This window comes from Ahaetulla prasina, chromosome 5 (genome assembly GCF_028640845.1).
Source record: "Ahaetulla prasina isolate Xishuangbanna chromosome 5, ASM2864084v1, whole genome shotgun sequence".
Taxonomy (NCBI): Eukaryota; Metazoa; Chordata; class Lepidosauria; order Squamata; family Colubridae; genus Ahaetulla; species Ahaetulla prasina.
This window is the reverse complement of record NC_080543.1, coordinates 109,427,768-109,452,100: the sequence shown is the minus strand read 5'-3', so window position 1 is coordinate 109,452,100 and position 24,333 is coordinate 109,427,768. Positions and strand designations below refer to the sequence as shown.

General features: G+C 39.3%; 1 protein-coding gene across 4 annotated transcripts in view; it reads left to right on the top strand.

Moving 5' to 3' along the window:
• SCEL (sciellin) overlaps nt 1-17,352 on the top strand; it is a 55,318-nt gene extending 37,966 nt beyond the window's left edge. For 3 of the 4 annotated variants that reach the window (XM_058185498.1, XM_058185497.1, XM_058185496.1), the window contains 5 exons: nt 2,787-2,849; nt 4,631-4,678; nt 13,348-13,456; nt 14,612-14,714; nt 16,080-17,352. In XM_058185498.1, coding sequence (XP_058041481.1) covers nt 2,787-2,849; nt 4,631-4,678; nt 13,348-13,456; nt 14,612-14,714; nt 16,080-16,096 — 340 coding nt within the window. In that variant the 3' untranslated portion in view covers nt 16,097-17,352. Of the gene's footprint in view, nt 1-2,786; nt 2,850-4,630; nt 4,679-11,602; nt 12,967-13,347; nt 13,457-14,611; nt 14,715-16,079 lie in introns of those variants that run through there. The other variant, XM_058185499.1, reaches the window with a different exon arrangement.
• The last annotated feature ends 6,981 nt before the right edge of the window (nt 17,353-24,333 follow it).

Sequence of the window (24,333 nt, the reverse complement as noted above, 5' to 3'; positions counted from 1 at the left end):
AGTGCTCTATAGCGTCGTTTTGAGGGTAGGAGTTGAAACAGTTTATGTCCAGGATGTGAGGGATCTGTAAATATTTTCACGGCCCTCTTCTTGATTCGTGCAGTATACAGGTCCTCAATGGAAGGCAGGTTGGTAGCAATTATTTTTTCTGCAGTTCTAATTATCCTCTGAAGTCTGTGTCTTTCTTGTTGGGTTGCAGAACCAAACCAGACAGTTATAGAGGTGCAAATGACAGACTCAATAATTCCTCTGTAGAACTGGATCAGCAGCTCCTTGGGCAGTTTGAGCTTTCTGAGTTGGTGCAGAAAGAACATTCTTTGTTGTCCTTTTTTGATGATGTTTTTGATGTTAGCTGTCCATTTTAGATCTTGCGATATGATAGAACCTAGAAATTTGAAGGTTTCTACTGTTGATACTGTGTTGTCTAGTATTGTGAGAGGTGGAAGTATGGAAGGGTTTCTCCTAAAGTCTACCACCATTTCTACGGTTTTGAGTGTGTTCAGTTCCAGATTGTTTTGGTCGCACCACAAGGCTAGTCATTCGACCTCTCGTCTCTATGCGGATTCGTCATTGTCTCGAATGAGACCAATCACTGTTGTGTCATCTGCAAACTTCAGTAGTTTAATAGATGGATCGCTGGAGATGCAGTCATTGGTATACAGAGAGAAGAGAAGTGGGGAGAGCACACAGCCTTGGAGGGCCCCTGTGCTAATTGTACAGGTATTTGATGTGATCTTGCTTAGCTTCACCTGCTGCTTCCTGTTTGTTAGGAAGCTTGTGATCCACTTAGTCTGTTCAGGTAACTGTAGCTGGTTTAGCTTAGTTAGAAGAGTGTCTGGAATGATGGTATTGAATGCTGAACTAAAGTCTACAAAGAGGATCCTTGTGTAGGTCTTTGGAGATTCAAGATGTTGTAGGATGTAGTGCAGAGCCGTATTAACAGCATCATCTGTTGATCTATTTGCTTGGTATGCAAATTGCAAGGGGTCTAACAGCGGATCCATGATGGTTTTCAGGTATGAAAGCATTAGCCTTTCAAAGGTTTTCATGACTACAGATGTTAATGCAGTATTGCAGGTTAATTCTGCTGACTGCCAACTGCCAGCAGTTCGGCAGTTCAAGTCTCACCGGGTCAAGGTTGACTCAACCTTCCATCCTTTACTATCCCCATTTGGTAAAATGAGGGCCTAGATTGTTGGGGGGCAATATGTTGACTCTGAAAACCATTTAGAGAGGGCTGTAAAGCACTGTGAAGTCTAAGTGTTATTGCTATGAGTCCTACCTTAGGCAGGGGCTGGACTAGAAGGCCTCCAAGGTCGCTTCCAGCCCTATGATTCTATGATTCCTAAGCTTTTGACTCAAAAGGCTAAACTCTTTAGTGCTGTGGACTTTCTGATTTCCATCCTCATCCTCCCTCCAATTTGATATAGCAGTTAAGGCCGCAGGCTAGAAACAGGAGATCATGAGCCAGCTGGGTGACCGTGGGCCAGTCACTCGCTCAGCCTTAGGAAGCAGACCAGGGCAAACTACTTCTGAATTCTTGCCAAATAATCTGCGGGGACCTGGCCAGGTAGTTGGCAGGAGTCAACATTGACTCAAATGCACACACATAAAAAAAGTAAAACTGTGTGTGTGTGTGTGTGTGTGTGTGTGTGAGAGAGAGAGAGAGAGAGTATGTATGTATATGTGTGCATGCATATATGAAACAATATATAAATTTAACAGATATGTATAGAAGCTAAATTGATATATTTTTATGCTCTAGCAATATTCTTGTTTTTGACATAGGATTTCTACAAATAAAGATCAAAATGTTTTTAATCTCTGTCAAATTATTTGATATCTGTAACATAAAGTTAATCCATTTTAGATTTTTACCTAATTATTTTGAATATAAATAAGGAGACACGGCCCCCTTTTAATCTATATTATAATTTGTGCAAATTGTAAGTCATTTTTGATATTTATTATTACTTTTTTTACAGTGCTATTGAAAAAAGAGATAATTTCTGAAATATGTCAAGCCAAAGAAGCATTTTTTTCTTCATGCTTGGATACTTTTCTTTCCCCATCTTTAAATTGGCTAACAAACAATGCAGATAATGCAGATAAATCCAATATTGTTACTGATATATTAAAAGCAATGAAATATTATTGAAATGCACAATATTTCAATTAATTATCTGTCTACTTTCATTTCTAAAGAGGCAAAACCTGGACACTTTCTCTAAAGTCAGAGATGAAACTGATCATGGTTAAGTCTCTGTTTCGGTTCCAGTTCATATCTAGGAAAAAAATCCATAGAATATCATGATGATAGGAAGTTTTCTGGCTCTACTAAATTCCCAAGTATCAAAGCATGAATTATGCAAAAATGCATTATTAAACTTTTTTTATCAGCAACAATATTTCATACCACATCAATGTGATATCTCCCTATTATTTTTCAAGGCTTCACCTCTAGCAGAAATTTCTAGTAATAACATCAGTGGGCACATTATTCACAAACCTAAAATACTTTCTTAATCTTGCAAAGTTACTCTCATGTAGTAAGATCAAACCATGGACTTTAGAACAGGGGTGTCAAACTCGTGTCATCACGGTGTCATGTGATGTATCCCCCCCCTTTGCTAAACCCTTGGCGTGGCCAACGCGTGATGTATCCAGCCACGAATTTGACACCCTTGCTTTAGAGAGTAGTACTTCCTCCAACTGTTTTATCTCTCTAGTAAACAAAATTCAAACACTATGAAGAATAAATTACTTTGGTTTTTCTTTCATCTTAGCGGATATCAGGATGTGGAGGATCTCATTGAAGTGAGTCCTATATCAAACCAGAAAGGCAGACGGTAAGTTCTAAATTGTAAAATTGAATTAGGCATTATACATTACATTATATTAATGTAATGTAAAATTGAATTAGGCATTATACATTACATTATATTAATGAATCTAGTTTTGAAAAATTATCTCATTCTTTCAAAATAGTATGAATCAAATATTGGTGATAGCTGTTTTATCAGGCATTCCTTCATAAAGTTACCAATGCTATAGTTTCTTACTGAATTGTTAGTATATGTATATATATAAATGAAACCTTGCTTTAAAGTAGGGGTCTCCAACCTTGGCAACTTTAAGCCTGGAGGACTTCAATTCCCAGAATCCCCCAGCCAGCAATTCCCCAGCTGGGGAATTCTGGGAGCTGAAGTCCTCCAGGCTTAAAGTTGCCAAGGTTGGAGACCCCTGCTTTAAAGGACTAATTATGAGTAAAATTCAAATGAGATATTCACAAATACCTTTTAAATATGAAACTGTATCATCAGGATGTTTTGCATCATTTATATGATTTTACTATGGGAAGGACTGTAAATAGTCAAAAAACAACGTTGTACCATTTGCACCTGTGATCAAATGTGCTCCTGGGAAAACAATGGGGGAGAGTTTTAGCAACACAGAGAAAGAGGCCAACGTGAAGATCCTGTGTAGTCCTGAGCTGGATGTGGGAATGGGAAAGAAGTTCAGGATAGCCACAACTTAGAATCTCTTAAGATCTAGTACAGAGGTCCCCAAACCTCCAGTCCGTGGACTAGCACTGGGCCGCAGCATACCAGAAACCAGGCAACGCAAAAAAGCGAAGCCCCATCCATGGGATACAGGCAGCATGTGAAACCATGCCCCCTCTGGTCCGTGGAAAAAACTTCTCTCCACAGAACTGGTCCCTGGTGCCCCAAAGGTTGGGGGCCATTGATCTAGTAGATCAGAAAGTTATAGCTTTAATTTGGCAACGTTCTGTCCATTAGTTATAAGAAAGTAAATGATTAAACTATTGGACTTTGCTTGTGTGATAGCATCACAAAGATCACAAATTATTTTATTTGCATAAAATTATTTCATTATGCAAGTGATACAAATCAATATAGAAGATCTATTGCATTCAGAGTTAATTATACTGAGATCCAATAAGGTTTCACTGAATATACCGTGTTTCTCCAAAAACAAGACCCTGTCTTATATGTTTTTTGAACCTCGAAATAAGTGCTTGCCCTTATTTTTGGGGATGTTATTATTTTGGGGCACATGGAAGATGGCAAGAGGAGCAAGACGGGGCTCCTCTTGCCATCTTACCTGATTTCTAGCTCTATCTCCCTAACCCTAACCAGAGGAAATGGTGGGGATGTCTTATTATTTTGGGGCACATGGAGCAAGACGGGGCTCCTCTTGCCATCTTACCTGATTTCTAGCTCTATCTCCCTAACCCTAACCAGAGGAAATGGTGGGGACCGCTGTGCATACATTTAAATATTTTTGGGGAGGGTTCATTTTCAGAGCAGGGCTTATTTTAGCGCATGAGCTCAAAAGCCCGACTGGGCTTATTATCAGGGGATAATATATATACAGTCTTTACTTGCAAACATTGTTACTATGATGCATATTTACGATAAATTGTTAAATTTATATTCCATCCTTTCACTAAAAACGAAATTTAAGTTGAGCAATAATAAAATGCTACTAATATAAAAAAGCAAATAATATTAAAACAAATATATTAAAATAAACGAAAACCTCCTGCTCAATAATTATTGAAATCTTTGCAGTCTTTTGTACTTATCTTATTTTGTTCCTAAATCAGCTCTGATCTGGACAGTTTCATTGAAGTCAAAGATCGAAACAATCAAAGGTAAGTCTGTACTTCCAGTTTGTGACTGTTAATTTAATTGCTGTGGTTGGACACAAATAGAATAGAATAGAATAGAATAGAATTTTTTTATTGGCCAAATGTGATTGGACACACAAGGAATTTGTCTTGGTGCATATGTGCAAATGTGGTACAACTTGAGCAGGAAAATACGAAATGTGAAACCAAATACAGGTAGTCCTCGACTTAAGACCATAATGGAGCCCCATTTCTGTTGTTAGGTGAGACATTTGTTAAGTGAGTTTTGCCCCATTTTATGACCTTCCTTGCCACATTTGTTAAGTGATTCAATGCAGCTGATAAGTAAGTAACCTGGTTGTTAAGTGAATCTGGTTTCTCCCTTTGATTCTGCTTGTCAGAAGGTCACAAAAGGGGATCACATGACCCCGGGACGCTACAACGGTCATAAGTATGAACCAGTTGCCAAGCATCTGAACTATGATTACATGATCATGGGGATGTTGCAAAGGTCATAACAGTAAAAAACGGTCATAAGTCACTTTTTCCAGTGCCATTGCAATTTTGAACGGTTACTAAATGAACTGTTGTGAGTTGAGGACTAGCTATAGAAATATCACAACTACAACTAAAATATCACAACTACAACTCCTCGACTTACAACCATTTGTTTAACAATAGTTCAAAGTTAAGACAGTACTGAAAAAGATGACTTATAACCCACCCTCAAATTGTTCAAACAACCCCTGTGCAATGTTCATGATTAGAGGCCTTTGCAACCAACTTCCATTTACTATGTTGCAGCATCCTGCGGTCAGTTGATCACAATTTGTGACTTCCCTGTTGCCCACCAGCAAAATCGATAGGGTAAGCCAGATCTGCTTATGTTGTGACCCAGGCCCAAGTAGATATTATTAGACGCAATCAGTTCAAAAACAAACAGACTTTATTAGAACAGCTGAGAATTAAACTCATTCTTATCATCATCCAAACTAATTCAAAACAAATACTTCATAACACAAGTCTTCAATCTTATCACCAACCTTGGTCTAATTAGGCAAACTGCCAAAGGCTTTTCTTTTTCAAAAGTTCAGAAGCAGAAGACGCTGACAAGAAATAAATGCAGCAAGACAAGAAACAAGTCTATCAATATTGTTTTCCGTCAGAGAGCCCAAGAGCCGTTGCTGGTCTTTTAAGCCTTATGGGAGGGGCTAATCATCTCTTGGCTCTACTCCCAAGTCATCCTCTTTGCTTTAGCTGTTCTTGCCTTCTGGCAGCTCTTCTTATGCATGCACTAGGAACAGGCTCCTCCTATTCCTCTGCCTCTCTATTGTCAGCCTCTGGAGGCTCCGGAGTCCAAACATCACTCCCCGATGGCCCTGGCCCCATCTCTGCCTCCAATGCAGAGTCCTCATTCGGGCCTTCCCCAGCCTCCAGGACTGGCCCATGTTCTTCCTCAGCCTCATCGCTGTTCGACTCTGCTGCCAGCTCTGCAGGCTGCTGGAGGACCACAACAGCTTAATAAGTGTACAATTCCCTTAAGGACTGTATGATTTGCTTTACAATCATGGTAAAAATAATCATAAAATTGGATCTGGTTACATGATGACTCACTTAATGGCTGCATCACTTTACAGCTGAAATTCCAGGCCCAATTGTGGTTGTAAGTCAAGGATTACCTGTACATGAAAACCCCTGTACTGTTTTGTTGTTTCCAGACTCTGTATCTTGAGTACTTTTTAATCATAATTCCTTCATGATGAAGCTTCTACCCTGTTTCCCCCAAAATAAGACCTCCCCTGATAATAAGCCCAATCGGGCTTTTGAGTGCAAGGCAATAAGGCCAAGCGCTTATTTCAGGGTTCAAAAAAATATAAGACAGGGTCTTATTTTCTGGGAAACACGGTATACATAAAGGTTCCGTCTATATATTGAGATAATATATCGCTTTCGCAGGCAGTCCAGATCTCAGAGGCATTTTGTACTACAACAATACAATTTGGAGTTTATGTCGGGAGCAATGATTGGTTCTAAACATATTTCCTTATTCCTGCAAAGTTGCACTATTGATACAATGTCTTAGTAGGAATTGATGGGGAATAACATGGCATTTGCTTCTGATTTTGACAAAATAGCTCCATAGCAAACAATTGATTCACTTAACAATTGTAGATTCACTTAACAACATGGTGATTCACTTAATAATTACTGTAAAAAAGATCATAAAATCAGGTCAGTCACATGGGTGACCCACCTATACGACTGCCATGACTTATGAGTGCAATGCGCAGGCTTCATTATGGTCATAAGCTGAGGACTAGATGTTCATATGCATTTTTCTGATTTTAGAAATCTGTTAAGAATAATCCACATTGAGAGCACTTTTTCTGCATGAGATCTAAAAATAATGGGAGCTTTGCAAGAAATGTGTATTATCTTTTATCTGATGTTATGTTTTATCTTCCGGACTGCACACTTGAACAGCAATGTTTTTTCAAAAAAATATGCATTTAGATTTTAGAACAAAGGTATTATATTATAGCCAGCTTCTTTGAGCTGCTGTTGAAGACTGTGTTCCCAGAACATCTATTAAAACTGTTTTTTATTCTACTTCCGATAAGTAAGGATTTTCTGTGTTCACATATGAATATATTTCAGTTCAATGAATTGATTTCACTAAAAATTATTGTATTAGAACTATATGAGTGGAGTGTTTGTCAAGTTAAATTTATACTGATGATAGCAATTATCAAAGCTATTGTCCTTTTATAATAATTCTTTTTGAAATTTAAAATTACAAATAAAGGAATACAAACTAAGAAAAATATAAAAAAGAAAAAAACAGTGCAAAACGGAGGGGAAAGAAGCAGGACAAAAGGGGAAAAATATATAAAAATTAGACAGAAATATTTTCCCCTTTCATCAAGACAAGTGTAAATATTTTCAATATATTAACATCTTCTCTAATATTATACCCAAAACTCTTTTCATCCCATTTCTCATTGTTTATCCATTGGCAAACAACAAAACCTCATATTTCTATTTTAACCAAGAAATGTCCATTAAAGCTGCCAGAAATAATATATATATGGTTATTGTTTGTTTTATATATATTAAGAAAACTTTAAATAAGTAAATTAATTTCCTTTACTTTACATAATAGGTTGTCATTTTGTCTAAAAATGAAAAAAAAAACTGTTCTTCCCATGTATTCTCTATAAACAAATCTTTAAAACCTCATCATTCAAACGTGTTCAAGAAATATTCTAATAACAACTATTAAAATCACAAATTGAAAATATTCTTTAATTCCTTCCAGTGATATTCTATACATTCTTATCCTCTCTTCATCTCCTCTGAAATTACGATATCATAGCTTTTCATTTTATCTAAAAATCATCGAATCATAGGGCTGGAGTGGGTTGGAGATCTTCTAATCCAGCTCCTTGCCCAAGGCTAGAGATCTTATTCCATTTTGGACAAATGGCTGTCTAATCTTTCCTTGAAGATCTCAAGCGATGGAGCACCCACCACTCTGGGAGGCAAGCTGTTCCATTGATTAAATGTTCATACTGTCAGGAAATTTCTCAGTAGTTTCAGATTGGATTTCTCTTTAATCAACTTCCATTGCTTCTCTTAGGTGCTTTGGAGAATAGGTTAACCCCCTCTTCTCTGTGGCAACCCCTCAGGTACCAGAAGACAACTATTATGGCTTCCCTAATCCTATTCTTCGTTATGCTAGACCAGTGGCAGGTAACCTTTTCTGGACTGAGTGCCCAAAGCACGCCTGAACCCCCAAAATGCAATGCCTGTGTGCCCCCCGTGCATGCATGCATCCCCGCAATGCCCTACCCCCCACATGCATGCACGCCCCCCCGGAGTGCCCCTTGCATGCGCACATTGCCCCCGCATGTGCCCCGCCCCCCGCATGAACGCATGCCCCTTACATACACCTCAGCCCCCCACATGCATGTGTGGGCCCCCCCACATGCCCCCTACACATGTGCGACAGCGACCTGAAGACCAGTTGGCCTGCAGGAGGCACGTGCACATGCGCGGCAGAGCTGAACTGGGGCGACGGCTCACGTGCCCACAGAGAGGTGGTGCTAGACATATCAGCCATCGTGGTGCTAGACATATCAGCTCCTTTAACTGTTCATCATACAATTAAGCTTCCAGTACCTTTATCAGGAATCTTTGCTATCTTTGTTGCTCTTCTCTGCACTCTTTGTAGGTCCTTCACATCTTTTTGTGTTGTGATGATGACCAGAACTGAACACAGTATTCCAAGTGTGACCTCATTTGGGCAGAATAGAATGGTACTATCACTTCTCCTGATCTTGATACTATCCCTCTGTTGATGCAGTTTAGGACTGCATTGGCTTTTTTGGCTGTTGCAGTACCCTGCTGGCTCACGCTTAGTTGGTATGCAGTGAAACACAAAGATCCCTTCCACCATTACTACTGTTGAGCCAGGCACCTCCTATTCTATTCCTAAGCATTTGGTTCTCCTGCCTAATGCAAGACATCACCTTTCTCTGAACTGAAGTACATCTGTTGGCTAGGGTCCAATGCTCAAGTCTGTCAAGGTCATTTTGAATCTTGAGTCTATCTTCCAATGTGCTGGCAATTCACCCCCAACTTGCTATTGTCTGCAAAGTTGATGAATTCCCTTTCTATCACCTCATCTAGATCATTTATGAAGATGCTGAAGAAAAAAAACTTATATAAAATAGGACAGATAGGAAGCATATATAGGGTCAGCTATAAAGGACTCAGATGCCTACAAATTAACACTCAAAGTTTGAGGAACATGTAAAAAGCAAAAAAAAAAAAAGTCAAGGAAACAATAAAAGAAGTTGGCAATGAAGCAAAGAGCAGCAGGGAGAAAGTAGAGCTGCTTTATTCATTCTTTGCATCTTTCTTCACGCAAAAGGAAAAAATAGCCCAACCTACCAAAAACAGAACCATAAAAAACAGACTAGAAATACAAATTAAAATAGGCAAGAAAATGGTATGACAGCACCTGTCCACCCTACATGAGTTTAAATCACTAGGACTTGATGGATTACATCCCAGAGCTCTGAAGGACCTGGCAGATGTGATCTCTGAACCATTGAACCAGGTCTTTCAAAGATCCTGGGGCACAAGAAGACTGAAAAGAGCTGATGTAGTTCCCATCTTTTAAAAAAAAAAAAAGGGGGGGGGACAGATCCAGGAAACTACAAACCAATCAGCCTAACATCAATACCTGGGAAGATCCAGGAAAGGATAATCAAGCAACAGATCCACAAACATCAAAAAGCAAGCAAGATTATAACCAGAAGCCAAGATGGGTTTGTCAAAAACAGATCATGCCAAACTAATCTTATTTCATTCTTTAACAATATGACTAAACTAGTGGACCAGTGAAATTCTGTCGACATAGCATTTGTGTTGGATTTCAGTAAAGCATTTGACCAAGTAGACCATAACCTACTTCTTAGTAAGTTAGAGAAATGTGGGATAGAGAACATCACTACCAGAGGGATTTGTAAACTGACTGACAAATCGCACTCAATGTATAGTCCTTAATGGAACTACGAAGGGACTATGAAGGGAAGTAAGCAGCGGGGTACCCCAAAGATCTGTCTTAGGCCCAGTGCTCTTCAATATCGTCATAAACTATTTAGATGAGGGAATAGAAGGGGAACTCATCAAATGTCCATATGATACCAAGCTGGTAGGAATAGCCAACATCCCAGAAGGTAGGCTCAAGATCCAAAAGGATCTCAACACACTTGAACGCTGGGCCCTATCTAATGAAATGCAATCCAGAAATTCAGAAATGTTTAGGCAAGAGAAGCCAAATGTACAGGTATAGAATAGGTCAGGGGTCTCCAACCTTGGCAACTTTAAGCCTGTAGAACTTCAACTCCCAGAATTTCCCAGCCAGCTTTGCTGGCTGGGGAATTCTAAGAGTTGAAGTCCTCCAGGCTTAAAGTTGCCAAGGTTGGAGACCCCTGGAATAGGTGGAACCTGTCTCAATAGCAGTAACTGGGGGACAGATCTAGGAGTCCTAGTAGACAACCACCGAAATATGAGCCAGAAGTGCGCGACAGCTACCAAGAAAAGCCAATGCAATCCCGCATTAACAGAGGGATAGAATCAACTTCATGTGAAGTGTTAATACCTCTTGGAATACTGTATGCAGTTGTAGTCACCACAATATAAAAAAGATGTTGAGACTCTGGAAAGAGTGCAGAAAACAGCAACAAAGATAATTAGGGGGCTGGAAGCTAAAACATATGAAGAACAGTTGCAGGAATTGGGTAGGTTTAGTCTAGTGAAAAAAGGACTAGGGGTTGCATGAAAGCAGTCTTCGAATATTTGAGCAACTGCCTCAAAGAAGAGGGCATCAATCTATCTTCCAAATCACTGGAAGACAGGACAAGAAACAATGAATGGAAACTAGTCAAGGAGAGAACCAACATAGAACTAAGGAAAAATTTCCTGACAGTGAGAACAGTCAATCAGTGGAACGGCTTGCCTTCAGAAGTTGTGGATGTTCTATCACCAGAGGTTTTTAAGAAGAGATTGGACAACCATTTGTTCAGAATGGTGTAGGGTCTCCTGCTTGAGTAGTGGATTGGATGAGAAGACCTCCAAGATCCCTTCCAACTCTGTTATTCTGTTAATTTGTGAAATGTCTTATTGGAGTCCAAGTAAACTATATCCACAGCATTTCCCTTGATTCACAAATTTAGCCATTTTATCAAAGAAAGCAAACGATCTTCATCTGAAACGATCTGTTTTTAACAAACCCCGGTGATTTGTAGTGATCGCTCTGTTCATTTCTAGGTGCTCACAAATCTGCTGCTTGATATCTTTTCTAAGATGGTCCCAGGTATTGATGTCTAGCTGATAGTTTTGTATTTTCCTGGATCTACTTTTTTCTCCTTCTTGCAGATTGGAATTTCATCAGCTCTTTTCCAGTCCTCTAGCCCTGTACTCCAGGAGTCTTGAAATATGTTGTTCAGTGGTTCCAAGGTCACATCTGCCAGCTACTTCTGTACCCTGGGATGTAAACCATCTAGTCCTGGTGATTTGAACTCATCTGAAGTGGATAAGTGTTTTTTAAAATCAATTTCTTACCTACTGGAGCATATACACCAAGACAAATTCCTTGTGTGTCCAATCACACTTGGCCAATAAAAATTCTATTCTATTTTGCCCTGCATTCCTATTCTGTCATTCAGTATAATAAAAACCTTCATTCTGGAAGTTCTTAATGTTCCAAAAGCTATTAACAAGCCATTTCCAATATAAGCGATTAAGAAGGGAGGTGGGGTGAACTCACTATCCTTATGAAAGGCTCTGGCCATAGCTTGGGCAAAGCTGTCTCTCCTGACTCCGAGAGCTATAAAACACACTGGATACTGCTAGTTTACCTTCTCATCACGGAAACATCTGTAAGGATTCCTGTGGGCAATCTCAAGTCCGAGTGGGATTCAGGGAGCTGGTTGCTTCACCGATTCCACTTTCTACTGGAATTGTTGGTTCCTCTAAAAGCAAAGTGGTCTAAGTCCACCATTCTCTTCAGAAGTCTCGCCAACTACCAGACATGGTTGTCTAGAGTGGGCTAATTGAAAACATCCCCGAAGGAGGCAGAAGCAAAACCACTGTTGTTAAAAGAAAAAACTATGTATGGGATCAAGAGCTGAGCTGAACTTGAAGAAAAAGTGCATTCTGACACAAGCAGGAAGTGTTAAATATTGTATCGAGCCATGACACTAAAAGTTGCAACCTTATTTTATCAAGGCTAAACTACGAATAGCTTTATTTTCAACTATCTGGGTTAGCCTGCATTTCCTCTTCAGGAAACATTTACTATCCATATAATTAGTGGAATCATGGTTCAGGGCAAGTGTGAGTCTCTGAGGATGCTAATACTTTAGGACCATGATGGCAAACCTTTGGCACATATGCCAGAGGTGGCATGCAGCACCCTCTCTGTGGGCACACAAGTCGTCGCCCCAGCTCAGCTCTGCTGTGCATGCTCACACCAGTGGTGGGATTCAAATAATTTAACAACCGGTTCTTTGCCCTAATGACCAATTGGGTTGGTGGCTCGGTGGTCATGTGACTGTGTGGGCATGGCCAACTCAACATCACTCACGTCGATGTGTGCTTTGCCTTAGCTATTACAATGTAATAAGGGTGAACGAGAGAGGCAGTTTCTGTAAGCAGGGCAATAAAGATTAGGCTAGAAACAACACCAGAATGCTTCCTTCCTGCCTTCCTTACAGGATTAGCCCTGTAAAGTGGGAAAAGCACAAAATAAGATTTCTTCCAACAACCGGTACTTCGAACTGCTTAGAAAGTTAACAACTGGTTCTCTCGAATAGGTGCGAACTGGCTGAATCCCACCACTAGCGCATGCACCTCTCACCAGCCAGCTGGTCTTTGGGACTCTGCTGTGCATGCATGGTGGGAGTCATGCACGCATGTGCCGGAGGTTGGGCGCATGCGCGAGGCCATGCATGCATTGCATTTTGCGGGTGCGTGCATGCACACATTTGTGTGTGCATGCACAAGCTTTGGGCACTCGGTCCAGAAAAGGTTAGCCATCACTGCTTTAGGATATGAGTGGTGGCTGTATGCACTAGTTCTTCCAATAAGTGTGAGAAATCTATACCTTTTTTTTCTCAAAGGGCTATTAATGACAAAGAATTGTGTACCTATTGCCGGAAGCCATTGGGCACAGACACTAAAATGATTCTCGAAGCTCTCCAGATTTGCTGTCATGCAACTTGCTTCAAGGTAAGAAGGCTGTTTCACTGACTGTCCTAAAATAGGCCAATGTACATACAAAGGTGTATAGATGTGCATAGACACCCATTTTGGTATAGTGGTTAAGGTGTTGGCCTAGAAACTAAGCTAATGCTAGTCACGAAAATGTGGTCTCCTCCCGTTTGGTCCAAGCTTTCTTGTATTGCCATGTGAAATTATTCAAGGCTTCAGGAGCCATGAATTGTTCTAAAATTCTAGAACATGGTGATAAAATCCTGATTGCATTAATATTTCAAATTGTGGAAGAGACAAGTTTTTTGAATGATTGCTGGAAGTACAGTAAGCCAGCCAGTTTGGTCTAGAAGTTAAGGCACCGGGCTAGAAACCAAAAGAGTTAGTTCTAGCCCCAACGTAGGCACAAACACCAGCTGGGTTGACTTTGGGCCAGCCACTCTCTTAGCCCAGCCCACCTTACAGGGATGTTGTTGGGGAAAATAGGAACAGGAAAAAATATTACATACATTTGCTAGCATGAGTTATTTACAAAGTAGTGAGATGGGCTAAAAATCTAATAAACATACTGTAGTTGTTTTCGTGTTTGGACATATTCGTTCCAGCTCTCTATAAACTTGCTAAATCAGATTTAGGGAATTCCTCTGAAGGAGAAAAGATAGATTTAAACCGAATGCAATTAGGCAAATCTGAAATCATGGGTCTGATCATGGAACCATATAGAAATTCAATAACAAAGTTTGTGCTTTTTTGAAGGTCGTTCTGGTGTACCCAGTTACAAAAATCGAGGGAATAAAAGAAATCTTTACTTGAGATTTTGGACCATCACTGCTAGCTGCATTCACACTGACATGAATGAATGTTAAGCTTCAGTGTAAAATCTCTCCTAAATTTATCATTTATCTTTAGAATGCTGGGTGATTGTAAAGTTACATAGCCAAAATGTGGAAAGATTACAGTGTTAGTTCAGTAGATTTTAGCCCAATAACAAAGTACATTCATACAGAAAATGAATATTGGTGCTTGAATTTCTCTGAAATATTTTAAATCATAGTAAAATTATAATGAAATAAAGATGTAAGGCAAGCTAAAATTGTATTAAAAATGACTGGCAGATATGTTTTTTCTTGTCTGGCTTTTGCCACTAAAGATTTTTAATTCCATGTCTTTAAGTGTGAAATCTGCAAAGCAAGTTTAGAAAACCTGGAGGCAGGAGATAGTATCTGGATTTACAAGAACAGAGTGCACTGTTCACCATGTTATTCTAAAGTTAAAGGTAAGCTATATTCCAAGTAACTTCCAATATGAAGTATTCAGGAAATACTTGTTCTTCCTGAATTTTTGTAGAAATATATTCAATTTGCAGCTTTCTTAAACATACATGTGTCCTGGAATGTTCTGGACTGAATGGCTGATTGATCATGCGTCATCAATTCATTGTCAGCTCTTTTCAACCACATTGATATCCCAAATGTGCCTTTTCAAGAGGCAACTGGACTTTCTGATTGTTGTTGTTGTTGTTGTTTTTGAAGATGTTTCGCTTTTCATCCAAGAAGCTTCTTCAGTTCTCAGCTGAAGAAGTTTCTTGGATGAGAAGTTAAATGTCTTCAAAGAAAACCCAAAAAGTCCAGTTGCCTCTTGAAAAAAGCATCTTTTGGACAACCATGACCTGGATGACTGATTGTTTTATAGTTCCCACAACTCATCAGTTTATATTTTCTATCCGTATAGTTTTCTTGAGAGTGGTTTATACCACTGCTTTCTCCAACTCAGTATATAGTTATGCCTTTGCCATTGTCATTAAATAATCTTCAACCTCCCGATCTTTTTATATCACCGTTGCTCAAAAAAGGTGCCTGCTTGTGTGTTGAGTGACCTTTCATATACTCTTGACACTCTAATATTTTTTGCTCATCCCTCCCAGGAATAGCCTCTTCCTTAGCATTAGCATGATTTTTCAGGATGCTCGTAATAAAAGCCCTACCCCAAAAATAAGCTCCAGTTAAGATCATCAGCAGACGGAGGTGTTTAGTACTGTATTTTCCCCAAAATAAGACCTAACCAGAAAATAAGCCATGATGAGTCATTTGGAGCAAAAATTAATATAAGACCTTGTCTTATTTTGGGGGAAACACGGTATTACAAATCCAGATTACAAGAAACAGCTTTTTCTCTCTCTTTGTGTGCATGTATAAATAAAAAAATGTTTGGATTGTATCTCTACATTTGTCAGAGCAGCAGAAAATACTAAGAGTTCTTTGAAATTATTGTAGATTCTGGAGGGTGGGGGTGGAGAGAGAAAAGAATGAGCACAAAGAACCTATCTGGGACAATGGCTTTTTACCACTAAGCCTGCAGTTTTCAGGACAGACAACTATGAAATGATGAGGGAGAAGGAAACACATACCATACACATCTCCATCCAGCCAGATTAATCCTGGTGATTATTGGGCTGAAAAATCTTGCAGTCATATGCTAATTTTAAAGTTATCAGCACTTACTGCAGTACTTCTGAGATAACAGGAATATATCAAATATGTTTAGAATTTTTTATTTTGGTTTTATCAACATGTGTTTAAGCTCAGGAGCTATTAATGTTCACATTAGTGTTTCTAAGTGTTTTTCTTTCTATCCTTTACAGCCACATGGACTTACTAATCATTAATGAACTCTGTTCAAACACGTGCTCAGATATTCCAGCTATCTTTATTTGTATCTTAAAGTTGTATTTTTTTAGAATAAGATATTTCAAAAATTCACATTTGGCATTTGAGCATAAAATAAGATCATTTCTAAATGAAAAATAATATATGTATTTAGCGTGTTCCTAGATGTTTTCATTGTTAGCAAGAGAAATGTCTACGATTGTAGCATTAATATTGAATAAGGACACAAAGTGTTGTACTGTAAATACAGCGTATGAAGATAGCTATCTCTGCTTAGCATATTCCATGTTGTGTTCATGCATTGAAAATTCACATATGGGTGTTCATCATATAGCTAGAAATATCTTCTTTAGCTGCAGCAGTTCTTAAAAGAGAGAGATTTTATAACTTTAGCTGGGACTGTTGATTTTGAGAGGAACCAAATCACCACGAAAGCTGCCAGAAAACAAAGTGAAGAGAAATCAAGTGGAGTCCATGTGTTTATGAACCAACGTTTTCCTAGATGTTGAGTCTGCTTCACTTCACTTCCATTCATACTGTAGCTCTGTGGAAGAGAACATTGGGGCTCAATCTATTCTCCAAACCACCTGAAAGCAGGACAAGAAACAATGGATGGAAACTTAATCAAGGAGAGAACCAACCTAGAACTAAGGAGAAATTTCCTGACAGATTAATCAATGGAACAAGTTGCCTCCAAAAGTTACGGGTGCTCCAACACTGGGGATTTTTAAGAACAGTTTGGGCAACCATTTGTCCCTTATGGGATAGAGTTTCCTATTTGAGCAGGGGAATTGGTCGAGAAAACCTCCAAAACTGCTATTCTGTTGTTGCTTGCAAGACAATCCATCTGCTGTCTGCTCACTTTTACACATTGTACTCAATTTTCTTTATAGAGATTGTCCCTGTCTAAAATTAAGTCAATATAGCAATGTCATCTACAATGTAATATCAAAAGGCCAAAATTGCAGGTGCAACTGTGGATCCAAGTCCTGCCTTTTTATATATTTTTCTGCTATTGGTGCATGTACAAAGGTGTAGAGCTTTGATCTAAACCACCTACATTTTTAGTTGCTTTATTTTAGTCACTCCATTGAAGATGGTATTGCGATGTATGGTCTTCTACTCACATTTTAGTTATATTATGCTAATTTGAAAAGGTCAAGTCAGGTTGTTAGCATTCTGATGCAATCATTTAAAGACACAGATATGGGAAAATAGGTACACCCTCATATGATCTGCAGCCAAACATCAACTCTTATGATTTAAAAGTATTTACCCTATGGTATCAATTATAAATATTCAAATAATTCAGAATAAATCTGAACTATTAAATAATATAAGGAATATACGATAGCACATAATATTACAGAATCGTATTATACACAGTCTGCATATTTTAATATAGATATGGATACATATTTTTCTTTTCTCGTTTGAACCTACGTACCAGTATTGTAAAGAATTTACCTTGATATGGAAAAATATTTTAAAATTAAAGTGGGAAAAAAATAGTGGTTGCATTCATGTGTTATGGTAATCAGAATGTTTTTGTAACATGAACAAACCTTAAACTTACATGATTCCTGCCTTCTCTTTCAACATAGACTCAGGTGCTGGTAATAGTTTCAAAACTTGCAGTTCTATTTTTATCAAGTCAGTTTGTAGTTTAAGATGAAACTGGTAAACGTGGATTTGAAGTTGCACTAAATCATAGATAAAATATATGGAATCCCGACACGACACAAAATAAAACTAATCATGGTTTCAAGATTATATCCAGTAACCTAATTGTATTACAAATGTATAGCACAGGGATCTCCAACTCCAACCCCAGGGCTGTGGCCCACTACCGGGCCTTGAACTGTTTGGAACTGGGCTACAGAAGAACCAGGCTACAGAAATGATGGGTGAATGCATGTACATCCCCATTTTTGTGAGCAGTGGGCAAGTATGTGCATGTGTGCTTATTCAATGTGTGGAAGCATTCCCTCTTCCCACTCTCCTCCCAGTTCGCAAAGGCAGAAAGCTTGGGGAACTCTATGAGTATAGTGACCAGACGTCCCACTTTTGGCGGGACAGTCCTGCTTTTTAATAATTTGTCCCGCGTCCGCGGCAATTCCAAAAAGTCCCGATTTTTTTTTGTTTCACTCCCATTCTGAAAATGGGAGGTGGCAATGCAAGAGGAGGAGACGGAGAAGGGGGAGTGGCAGAGAAGGGGGCGCGAGAGGGAGGAGAGACGCCGCTTGACTTCACCTGAGAGGAAGAGAAGAGCCGAGAGGAGAGCCGAGCCTGCCTGGAAGAGCGGAGAAGCAGCAGCCGCTCCTCCTCCTTCAGGCAGATGGCAAGACTCAGCACGCATGCGCAGCCCCTCCCTCTCCCCCGGTCAATGGTGTCCCGCTTTGCCATCGCTGAAATCTGGTCACTTTATCTATGAGACAGGAGTCTTCAAGAACTCCTGGACTGCAGCTACTACCGGCCTTGAGCTGTTCGAAACCGGGCCACAGAAGTGGCAAATGAGCATGCACGTGCATCCCTGCTTGCACAAGCAGAGGGCAAGTGCCTGTGCGCTCACCCGCCACTTCCGCAAAACTATCCCCTCCCCCTGTCGGTTCTCAAAGCTGGAAAGGTTGGAGAATTCTATAGGACAGGAGTCTTCAACCCCTGGGCTGCGGCCACTATCGGCCTTGAGCTGTTTGGAACCGGGCCGCAGAAGTGGCAGGGGAGCATGTGCATGCATCCCCACTTGTACAAGCAACCACTTGTGCAAAACTATCCCCTCCCCCCGTTGGTTCTCAAAGCTGGAAAGGTTGGGGAGCTCTGCCTTAAAGGATAAAAAGTTTAAAACCTCTTCCAAAAGAAACTCAATTCATAATGGGAATGCATCCATGCTGTTTTCTTGGCAACAATATTTTTTTTTTTACTTTCTAGATGTGGGAATTCCTTGTAGTTTTCCATTGTAGGAGGATTTCTAGGGATTTAATTTGCATCTCAACCTTATATAGGGGCTTGCAGATCTAGTGAAATGATTTATCTGACTGTACTAGACTCAGCTAAAGTAGACCCCTTGGGAACCACCACCATATCTGAAGTGACGAACTGCAAAGAGATGAAACTGAACGGCAAGAACGAAAGCCAGCTGTAAAGAGTGTATTCCAACAACTGAGAATTGCCAGCATTTTACTGTTGGGAACCAAAGGGTTTCGGATAATGGTTAGGTAAAATTAACAATTTAGGGCAGATTTTACGACCCCTTGTTAAGTAAAGGCTTTATTATGTAGACAAGTGATCTCATTTAATCTACCTGGGTTTTAATATGCATTACATTAATGCAAACACTAAACCCTAGTCCTCTACAAACCATTGCCTTCCAGTACTTTATCTGTCAATAAATCATTTTTTGTTTCAAAGCATGTCTTGGTCTCCAATTAAAATGCACCTTAACAGGATTTCCCCCCCTTTCACATTCATGTAATAACCAAATCTCCCCTTCTTCAGCATTTTCAGGATTAACACATGTACTTTCACATGGGATTCACATGCTATGACTCTTGGTGGGATATTTCATCATTTTTTCAGTGCTGATGTGTCATTTTCTCATAAAATTTGAAGAAAAGAGATGCAATCATGTTCTTCCTGGTTAGGAGAACCAGGAAAACCATTGGTTTCCATGATCCTCACCTTGTCTCGGGTGATAATGCAAGACATACTTTTCAATTGTTAGGAGACATTTTATAACTATGCTGATTTATTATTTAACCATTAAGCTTCCACTTTCAGACAAACTTCAAATTTGAAAAAGAATCACATAATGACGTGATTAATGTTTTCCCTGGCCAGGAGAATCAGGAAAACTCTCAAATTTGAAACAGAATCACAAAACCATATTTTCACCGGCCAGGAGTGCAAGGAAGATTTTAAGGATCTATTTCTGAGGAGGCAGTACAAGCCTAACTTGCAATTGCTAGGCAGCCCATTATAGAGAGTCCCATTTACTGAATAACCTGCCCATTTCAGACACATATCAAATTTGAAAAAGAAGCACATAATCATGTTATCCCCTGGAAAGGAGAGTCAGGAAAAACCACTTTGTTTCAGGATTGTGTTGTGGTCCATCAGCAGCCTACGGAGCTGGCAATGGAGTCAAACAGCAATAAGACTGAGATGAGGCCAGGTCCATCGTGAAGTGAGGTGCGGACTCCAAAGCCTACAGTTCTGTTCATCATTAAACCATCTTTACAATTAGCCTCCATGTTTCCAGTGTCTTTTTTCTGGCTTGGAACAGAACCAGATGAATATTTCTTCCCACAGAGATATGTAATTGTGTTCTCCCTGGTCAGGAGAACCAGAAAAACTGATTGTTTCCAAGTTTGTTACATTGTTTCAGGAGATCATCTAATCAGGGGTCTCCAACCTCGGCAACTTTAAGCCTGGTTGACTTCAACTCCCAGATTCGCCAAGGCTTAAAGTTGCCGAGGTTGGAGACCACTGATCTAATTCATGATTTTAAACTGTTAGGAAGCCTTGGGCCATTTGGAACCAGGTTACAGAAATGATAGGCTTCATCTCATCTCCTCCTCCCGGTCTGCAAAGCCAGGAATGTTGGGGAACTCTGGTCTAAGGCATAACTAAACAATTGCAAGGAGACCCTTAATAGCCGACGCCAAATTCCCATTTAGACACTGAGTTTCAGTTTTCAGTCAGACATCTTGATAAAGCAAAATGCATCTGCTGGGTGCAAGCAACCTCTTGATGCCTTCTAAATCAAATATTGCTATACACTATTTTCTTACTCAGTGATCAGAAGCATAGATTTTGGCCCAGAGGTGGGATTCACTTGCTTTCCCTACCGGTTCGCAAATGTGAGCATGTTCACGTGTGCTTCTCTCACACGCACCTTTCATGCATGCTCAGCCTTCCGCGCATGCTCTTTGATGGCACACGCACCTCCCACACATGCACACGGCTTCAAAAATGGCTAAATAGGACAGCATTACGCTCGGGCAAGTGGGCGGGGCCTACCGCAGTCGGCGCTACTGGTTCGCCCAAACCTGACAGAACTGGCTGAATCCCACCTCTGTTTTGGCCCACAGAAACAACATTTTTGTGGAACAATAGCTATTTTCTATTTATTTCAGGCATACGGGTTTAGGAAAACACACTTTGTACCCAGGAACAAAAACTGAACTGAAATTTTATTTTATTTATTTATTTATTTATTTTATTTATTCGATTTTTATACCGCCCTTCTCCCGAAGGACTCAGGGCGGTGTACAGCCAAAAATAAAAACAAACAATACAATATACAATTTAAAATACAAATTAAAAAACTTATTTTATAATTGGCCTAAAAAACTTTAAAATATATAAAACTAAAACCCCATTAAAATTAATAATAGATAATTTAAAATCAGTAAAATTTAAGCCAGCCCCGCGCGAATGAAAAGATGTGTCTTCAGTTCGCGGCGGAAGGTCCGAAGGTCAGATATTTGGTGTAAACCCGGGGGAAGCTCGTTCCAGAGTGTGGGAGCCCCCACAGAGAAGGACCTTCCCCTGGGGGCCGCCAGCCGACATTGCTTGGCGGACGGCACCCTGAGAAGTCCCTCTCTGTGAGAGCGTACGGGTCGGTGGGAGGCATGCGGTAACAGCAGGCGGTCCCGTAAGTACCCAGGCCCTAAGCCATTTTTTACATAGAAGAAATCTAAGAAATTTCTTACATAGTGTAGTCCAAGGCATAACTCTTTATTGCTAGGAGGCCCATTATATCGAATGCTGAATTCGAATTCAAAGTATAATTGAACTGTAGTTAGTATACTTAGTAAGGATTTACACTAAGTCCTTAACTTACAACAGTTGATTTAGTATCAAAGTGACAACAGCATTGGAAAAAGTTATTTATGACTGTTTTTCACGCTTACAACTGTTACAGCATCATGGTCATATGATCAATATTCAGATATTTGGCAACTGATTCATATTTATAAAGTTTCGGTGTCCCAGAGACATGTGATCACCATTTGCAATCGTCTGACCACTACTGTCAATGGGAAGCCAGATTCACTTAACAACCATATTATGCATGTAACCACATTTATTTATTTATTTATTTATTCATTTATTCATTCATTTATTTATTTATTTATTTTGTCATAACAATATATGTAGGTATCATACAAAAAGATTATATAATATATAAACATATATGAGTAAATATAAGGAGGTATAAGCATATATATATATATAGGAAGAAGAAAAGAAAAACAATAGGACAGGAACGGTAGGCACGTTTGTGCGCTTATGCACGCCCCTTATGGTCCTCTTAGGAATGGGGTGAGGTCAATAGTAGAAAGTTTTTGGTTAAAGCTTTTAGGATTATGGGAAGAGACCACAGAGTCAGGTAAAGTATTCCAAGCACTGATGATTCTGTTACAGAAGTCATATTTTCTGCAATCTAGATTAAAGCGGTTGACATTAAGTTTAAATCTATTGGTTGCTCTAGTATTATTGCAATTAAAGCTGAAGTAGTCTTTAACAGGAAGGACATTACAATAGATGATTCTGTGAGTTAAACTTAGGTCTTGTCGAAGGCGACGGAGTTCCAAGTTTTCTAAGCCTAGGATTTCAAGTCTGGTGGGATAAGGTATTTTGTTGTTTTCAGAGGAATGGAGAACTCTTCTTGTAAAATATTTCTGGACACGTTCAATTGTATTGATGTCAGAGATGTGGTGAGGGTTCCAAACAGGCGAGCTGTATTCTAGAATTGGTCTAGCAAATGTTTTATATGCTCTGGTTAGTAGTGTGGTGTTTTTGGAAAAGAAGCTACGCAAGATTAGGTTTACAACTCTTAGAGCTTTTTTTGCTATGTAGTTGCAGTGGGCTTTGGCACTTAGATCATTTGACATGAAAACTCCAAGGTCTTTAACGGGATGGGGGTCGTCTGTAAGGTAATGTCCATCTAGTATGTACTTAGTGTTTGGGTTCTTTTTTCCTATATGTAAGACTGAGCATTTGCTGGTTGAGATTTGGAGTTGCCAAGTTTTAGACCAAGCGGTTAGATGATCAAGGTCTTTTTGAATGATAGATGTATTGTCTGTGGTGTTAAATAGTTTGACATTGTCAGCAAAGAGAACACAATTACTTGAGATATGGTCACAAAGATCATTAATGTATAGTATGAAGAGTGTTGGTCCAAGGACGCTGCCTTGAGGGACGCCACTCTTGACAGGAACAGGATTTGATAGAGCATTGCCAATTTTGACCACTTGTTGTCTGTTAGACAGAAAAGCAAATATCCATTTGTGAAGAGGTCCTGAGATGCCATACGATTTTAGTTTTAGGAGAAGTTTATCGTGTACTACTGAGTCAAAAGCTTTGCAGAAGTCTATGTAGATTGCATCTATTGTTTTGTCTTGATCAAGATTTGTAGTCCATATGTTTTTACGGTGGAGAAGTTGTAAGTTACATAATAATTTTTTCCGGAAACCAAATTGTTTATTGGAGAGTAGGTTGTTACTTTCTAAGTGTGAGGTAATGGATTGGTTGATGATTGATTCCATGACTTTGCAGGTGACGCAGCACAAAGAGATCGGTCTGTAATTTCCGACTAAGCTGGGGTCTCCTTTTTTGAAGATACTTTTACTCGCCTTCTTGTTTTGATCGCAATATTAGTTTTCATTTTAGAACTAGACTAGTTTTGTCATAAGACATCAATTCACCAAACATCCATGGTTTTCAAAATTGCATTTTTCTTCTTCTCTGACCACAAGGTGGCTCTATAGCATAAAAAAAAATACTATCTCCTTTGAAGGGTGCAATGTTGCATAACAAAGTTAACCTGAATTTTAGAATACTTAATACATAAACATTTCTTTATCAAATACAATTAGAGCTTTGTTTATATAGTTTTCTCATACAGGATTGTAATTATTTTTGTGTTCTTCAATAAATATGTAGAATTCTTCATTAAACTTTTATTCTCGTTTTTGAAAAAACAAAAGAGGGAAAAGAAAGCAAGCATCCTTTCCATGATAGAAGGATTCAACAAGATGCTGTTGTTGTTGTTTGAGAGATGTGTATTGGATGCCTTTGTTGATGGGACTACATTGAACCATGCCAAATTAAGGCTCTCCTAAATTGAGGGATAGTGGGTTTATTTAATATTTGCAGATCAAGAAGGGATGACAAGGTTTGTTGGAAATGCTTACTAAGGAAGGGACATCAGTTTGATTAAAT